This window comes from Bactrocera latifrons, unplaced genomic scaffold, assembly GCF_001853355.1.
Source record: "Bactrocera latifrons isolate USDA-ARS-PBARC rearing strain unplaced genomic scaffold, ASM185335v1 scaffold_374, whole genome shotgun sequence".
Taxonomy (NCBI): Eukaryota; Metazoa; Arthropoda; class Insecta; order Diptera; family Tephritidae; genus Bactrocera; species Bactrocera latifrons.
This window is the reverse complement of record NW_017537017.1, coordinates 145,218-151,198: the sequence shown is the minus strand read 5'-3', so window position 1 is coordinate 151,198 and position 5,981 is coordinate 145,218. Positions and strand designations below refer to the sequence as shown.

The 5,981-nt window shown below is 36.5% G+C and overlaps 1 protein-coding gene and 1 long non-coding RNA gene across 2 annotated transcripts; one reads left to right on the top strand and one right to left on the bottom strand.

Moving 5' to 3' along the window:
• Window positions 1–695: 695 nt before the first annotated feature.
• On the bottom strand, window positions 696–2,208 carry LOC108972063 (glycoprotein-N-acetylgalactosamine 3-beta-galactosyltransferase 1-like). The gene is made up of 4 exons (XM_018938527.1): window positions 1,704–2,208; window positions 1,564–1,645; window positions 891–1,139; window positions 696–833 (listed from the first exon to the last, which is right to left on the bottom strand). Exons 1-4 carry the CDS (start codon window positions 2,156–2,158, stop codon window positions 696–698), a joined length of 924 nt encoding a protein of 307 aa, XP_018794072.1. The 5' UTR covers window positions 2,159–2,208.
• Window positions 2,209–4,475: 2,267 nt separating this feature from the next.
• LOC108972064 lies at window positions 4,476–5,675 on the top strand. Its single transcript, XR_001993601.1, has 3 exons — window positions 4,476–4,684; window positions 4,789–5,177; window positions 5,234–5,675. It is a non-coding gene; the product is annotated as an uncharacterized LOC108972064 (long non-coding RNA).
• The last annotated feature ends 306 nt before the right edge of the window (window positions 5,676–5,981 follow it).

Genomic DNA, 5,981 nt, shown 5'->3' with positions numbered 1-5,981 from the left:
CACACAGCGTAGATGCCATAATTATAAAGTAATAATAGTGTTGCTGGCGACTTTAAACRTCCAAAATGCCATCAACAGAGCTATAATCAATAAAATCCCCGACTACCTTGGCATACGAAAGGAAAAAGCTGTGGGAACTAAGGAAAGCATCCAAAAATAACAAGAGCGCAATCGAACAAATGAAGAAAGATATAATAACAACATGGCAACGAAGATAGGAAAATKAAATTCGCGCTAGATGAATGACCAGACTAATAAAAGACCTAAACTTATGGAATTCGACAACTCAACTGTTATCTGRCACCGCTTTAGAAGGGTTGGTTGGCCAAATAAATGTGAACAATTTAATCACTGGGGGATTATCCAAAAACTCGCAGCAATTTTGCTACGAAGCAAAAAGCGGGATCTGAACGCAGCTGCGTAGATGTAAATCGCTCATTGAGAAAAATGGAATGCCACCCCGAAGTAGTACAAGTGTGGTTCCAGGATGGGTGACAGTACCTCAGAAGGGGCGTTTTWCTGACCTGCAARTCCCACATACYGTTGCTGCGACGACAACACTGATGATGCGAAATTATTATTCATATTAATATTTTTGGTATTAAAAATTTTAATAATTTTAACTTACAATTAAAGAAATAACAAATATTTTGCATAAGTTATTCAATAATATGTAGCTCAAGCTTTCAGGAATTTCAACGTAGTGCCAGTGTTATTGGTATAATTGCGCTACCGTTGCCTCTCGTGTGATATATGAAGTGATCCAGCAAATACATTCTATACGGCTTGATGAAATTGTAGGCAATGAGTGTATCCGAGCAGCACGTTAAGTCCTTTTAGAAATAAATATTAATATTACTCAGAAATCTTATAATTGTACATTGGTTTACCTCTGCGCTTTTGAAAATGCTGTAATCCCTAGGCCAAGACGTTAGGTAGGGTACAAAACGGCCGCAACCATGCTGATCACGTGAGTCGACGGCGATTACACCAACGTTTCCCAGACATTCACCCAACTCTACGGTTTCGGTGCGGGTGCCGTTCTGAATGCAAAGCTTGTCGTTTGGTAGAGCTTTTTCGACGAAACGCCGGAGCGCCGCTTTACTAAGCACATAGCCAGCATTGGCGGAAATTTGATCCTAACAGAATTGTTATTTAGCGCTTTAACTTATTTAATCTATTTATGTATAGGATATAATAGAATAGATTTGAGTATCTTTCACGAATATTACGAACATTCGTTTATATGTGGTACCCATGATATATACAAACTTTCTCCCTACTGTTTCTGACAGCTTCTTTACTAAATGGGAATCCTCCCTTAACTCAGAACTCACTCAATTCGTATAGACTTTAACTCCATTTTGGCTTGGGGTAGAGRAAAGCTCTACAGAACTGTAATATGGAAAGCTTTCAAAAAATTATCATGCAACCACAATGCTACATTAACGCGGATTTCCTCCAAATTCGACCACCCTCCCTTACGAGTTATTATATTACTATATAAAAAATCCCAGACTTTCACCAACCCAAAACTATCTATTTCACTTATTCCAAAAATACCTTAACTTTGTGACCGAAATATATAGGCGTCTCCGGCGAATAAGTATAGAGAAAGTATCGCATGTTTTCCATAATTGCATAACTGAAATCAGTATCATTTTTATAATCAAAAAGCCTTYGGTCAACGCACTACTACTCACGTCTTATCATCCGCCCTAAAGAACCAATCCGCATCGTCGAAATGGTTTGCGTATATATACTTGAGCGCCGCTTGTGTTTTTGACCATGCATTTTCCGAGTCTTTCTGCTTAGTACCCAATTCTTGATCATGCTGCAAGCTCACAAAGATTAGCTTATTGCAGCGTGTTCCCCATGTACGTTTTACATGCTGTTCTTTAGATTTATCATGCTKCTGATTTGTCGCGATCCAGCAGAGCACACGTACCGTTTGACTCAAGTGTGTCGGTCTGCTATTATTTTCGTTTTTCACCGCAATCATGTCACGCTGCCTATGAGTTGCTGCTTGGATGAGTTCGCGGTAATATGTAGGCCAAAACGAAAAAATTACGGCAAGCAGGGCACCATAAACCAGACCCGTGATGAAATATAGCAGCAAATGTCGTTTCCTCTTCGGCATATGGRTTTTAGCGGTCATTATTAATAATTATAATAATATTTTAACAGCAATTTTTYAAATTGTAGCGATGAGAATTGCCGAGTTTAGTAAACTTTGACTGTCAATTGTCAAATGATAAAGGAAATTTATGGAGTGGTATCGGAGTCTTCGAAGCATGGCATTAAACAGAAATCTGTAATATAATATGAAGCAATAGCTTCAGCTGCTTCATCCAGCAATAAGGCAGAGAAAGTATTTGTACAGAACCGTATTTTATATAGATCCSCGTTTCCGCCCATGACTTATTAGCACTTGAATTAGATAGTTGATATCATTTTGTGCTGACAACACCATCAAACTATCTTGGAACAAGCACAAGTTCCGAAGCCAGGTTTTATTAAAACAAAAATGTTCAGAAACCATATTTACAATCTCACAACTTAAGAGCTCTTCCAGGCTTTGATTTTCCACAGATTGAAATTGCCGAATCGAACAGATAATTGGTATAAAATAAATAAACAGGCAAATGAAATTACAACAAATGGCAAATAATTACACTACTTCACTAAGATAACTACAGATTAGCTGTCATCGATTCGAATTCCGCTGGATCACATGGGTTTTGCCCTCACATATAGCAGAATAACAGGCAGYTGGGCCATGAAAAATTTTATATACGTAATACTACTCATACTCGACGTTATGCTCTGGTATAAAAARTCTTTATTTTTTTTTTAATAAAATCAAGTCAAAAGTCAAGTTATTGCCACGAAAGGCACGATTCAACTGTTCAAATATAAATAAATAATAYATGTATATTAATGCTTTCGATTCATCTCTGCAATAAGCAAGTCGAGTATATAATATTGAATTTTATTCCAATGATATTTGAGAATAATATATGTATGTATACCATCTGATCAAATTTGGAACAACCCGGTCTGACAAAAAAGAATTTTTTTTATAAAATACTTTATTGTCGCTTACAAAATTGGCTTCTGAGCCAATAAAAGAATCGGCTGGGATGACCTTCAATTCATTCAAAGAATTTTGTTTACCAGTCGATTGAGAGTGAAAYAGTTTCAACATCTGCGTTTGATTAGTGTAGGGTAATCAGTCTCATTAAAACATCTCTTTTGCTAGCCAGGAAATGTATTGAGTAAATATAAAAGAGACGTTGAGATTTTTTGCTATTATTGCGATTGGCATTACCAATACCACGATTTTCAASCACTGCCTTTAAATCGTATTCTTTGCTGTGGTCGTCATCAAAAGGCAKGGTCTCACAACCGGAACTGTGGTGAGTCACAAACCCTGCGCACAACCCTGGGGAGCGATGATTTGCCTTCTCACTTTACTTCGCCTTCAAATGGATKTTTGTTGGCYACACAGAGGGTACTTGGTAGAAGACCGAAAGTCGTGAGCTGCATGAGCCATATGTAAAAGAGTCGTTTCTAGGCACTCCAAAGTGAATGGCGCTCTACATATAACTTCATCCTCCAACGTCAGCCCCGAAGTTCAACGCAGAGTAACTCTTGTACTAGTAAAGTTCTCTCTCGACGTAAAAGGACCAAATTCTATAAGTCACTCATCCTCTCGTTCTGTTACATGGTGCAGAGGCATGGACGATGACAATATCTGATGAGTTGGCGTTACGAGTTTTTGAGAGAAAGGTTCTGTGGTAAATTTATGATCCTTTGTGCATTGCCAGCGGCAAATACCGTATTCGATGGAATGATCCACTCTACGAGATATACGACTATAACAYAGTTCAGTGAATTAAAAGACAGCGACTATGCTGGCTCAGTCATGCCGTCCGAATGAATCAAAACACACCAGCACTGAGCGAAAAGCGTTGTTTACGCGAATAAAAAAAGAACTTTCTAGGACTTTCTGGATATTGTCGACATTAAGAGAACTGAGTACACGATGACATTCAAATGCTTGTGCGATAGAAAAGGCTCCAAAAAAATTTTCAACGATTACGTAATCTTGATTCTATGAAAAACAAAGAATTTCAAGTAAATTTATAGTTGAATTCTAAAACACTAACTAATCGGCTTGTGGAGATCACACTTTGCAGSTTCATAAAAGTGGGTTTTCATACAAATATTGGTATGTAACTGTATTCGTGCGGTTACCAAGATATGACGGAACTTGATTATTATTCCGTGGTTCCGCTATGTCCAACATACTTTGAAAAACTACAGTAATTGTGCTTTTTTTCCATATAGTAAATCTAAACTACAATAGCTTTTTGATTAAAATTGATCGAATTTTGTGTCTGAAAAAAATAATTTCTTTTCATTCTTCTCTCTCTTCTATTTTAATATGAATAAAACGTCAACCGAAAGTCATTGCTTAATGGTGGAAGTTTGTGGTGAATTGGCTTTAGCTGACCTGATTTAAAAGTGATGATTTTGCTTGGAATACAAAGAGCGTCTTAGACGGCCAAAAAAGTTTAATGAAAATTATTGCTATACACGTGGAGAGCTCCCAACGATCTCTTAGGAGTTACTCAAACAGTGAAATTTTTTGAAAAAAGTCGGATACTCTCAAAAGCAAGTAAGTTCGATAAATTGAAACCAAGARACTTAAGAGATAAAACATCGGAGATGGTTTTACAGTCAGGAATCAATTTCTAATACTATAAAAATCCATTTTGATAGTTTTAAATGCAAAAACTCATATGTGAACCATGGCCAATCAGAGAAATCAACGAAAAAGTATTTGGTGTGCTGAATTACGAGTATTCCAAAGCATTATTAAGCAATGCTGCTGACAACATATCACCAAATTAAAATGATGATTACAAAAAAAAATCTTGTAATTTCTTCGGTGTCACATTATGAGAGTGGTTAAAAAAGGTTTGGTCCGGTTAAGTTTAATGGCTCTGGAGAGATCGCACGAAAACTATTATATATATAGTCCTTTTTGAAGCCATAGAAAAGAAGGACTCATTTTATCGAATTTATAAATTTGTAAAATGCTTAACAGCCAATACAAATTTGCACAGAATTGAATTCCGATTCCSGCCAGTTGGATGGAACGTCTGAAGGTATGTGCTTAAAAAGAAAGTTTTGAGTTGTTTCCACGTCACCTTCTTCCCTACAGCTTTTGCAGATGGCGTCTGGTAAAATTCCCAGCCTTACAGCATAGATGCCAATAGGGAAATACCCWGTTAAAAKCYCCACAACTAGGGAGATGCTAGCCTTACTGAAGGCAAAAGCTTGACATCAGTGCTTAAATAATCACCTCCAAAATTCAATCTCCTTTCAATGAGATCGCTGACTTCATCTTAAACACGCAATTAAAAATCAATGGTTAGATTTCAAAGCATCATAGTATACTATCTTATAAAGACTGCTTCCTTGCGTACACTAATCCAAGAATAATCTTTTCGTTATCGAATTATCTCCAAGTGCAAGGCACATCGCATAGCTAAGAGCAAATCAACTAAATTTTAGAGAGGTCTACGACTACGAAATTTAACAACAAACAAGAGATAAATGTATTTTTAAATATTTATTTTTGAAATACATATGGCGATGGTGAATACGGGCTTTGAATATAAATAACAAAACACTGTTGTGATATATATTCATAGAATAAATCAATAAATAAAATAAGTCTTAAAGTGCCTTATAAACACAAACCTTATATGAAAACAGCCTACACATTGTGCTGTTTACTAATTATTTTTAAGCAGTCAGCGCTCTCTRAACCCAGTAGCCAGCTGTTCAAATATTAGCACTCAAAATACGCTCAGCAAAATTCCGAAATTATCTATACTTCTTTCTTAGAAACAATATTTCCCCTAAGCAATTACCTGAGAGAAATACTGTAAACTATTTAGAGCTCT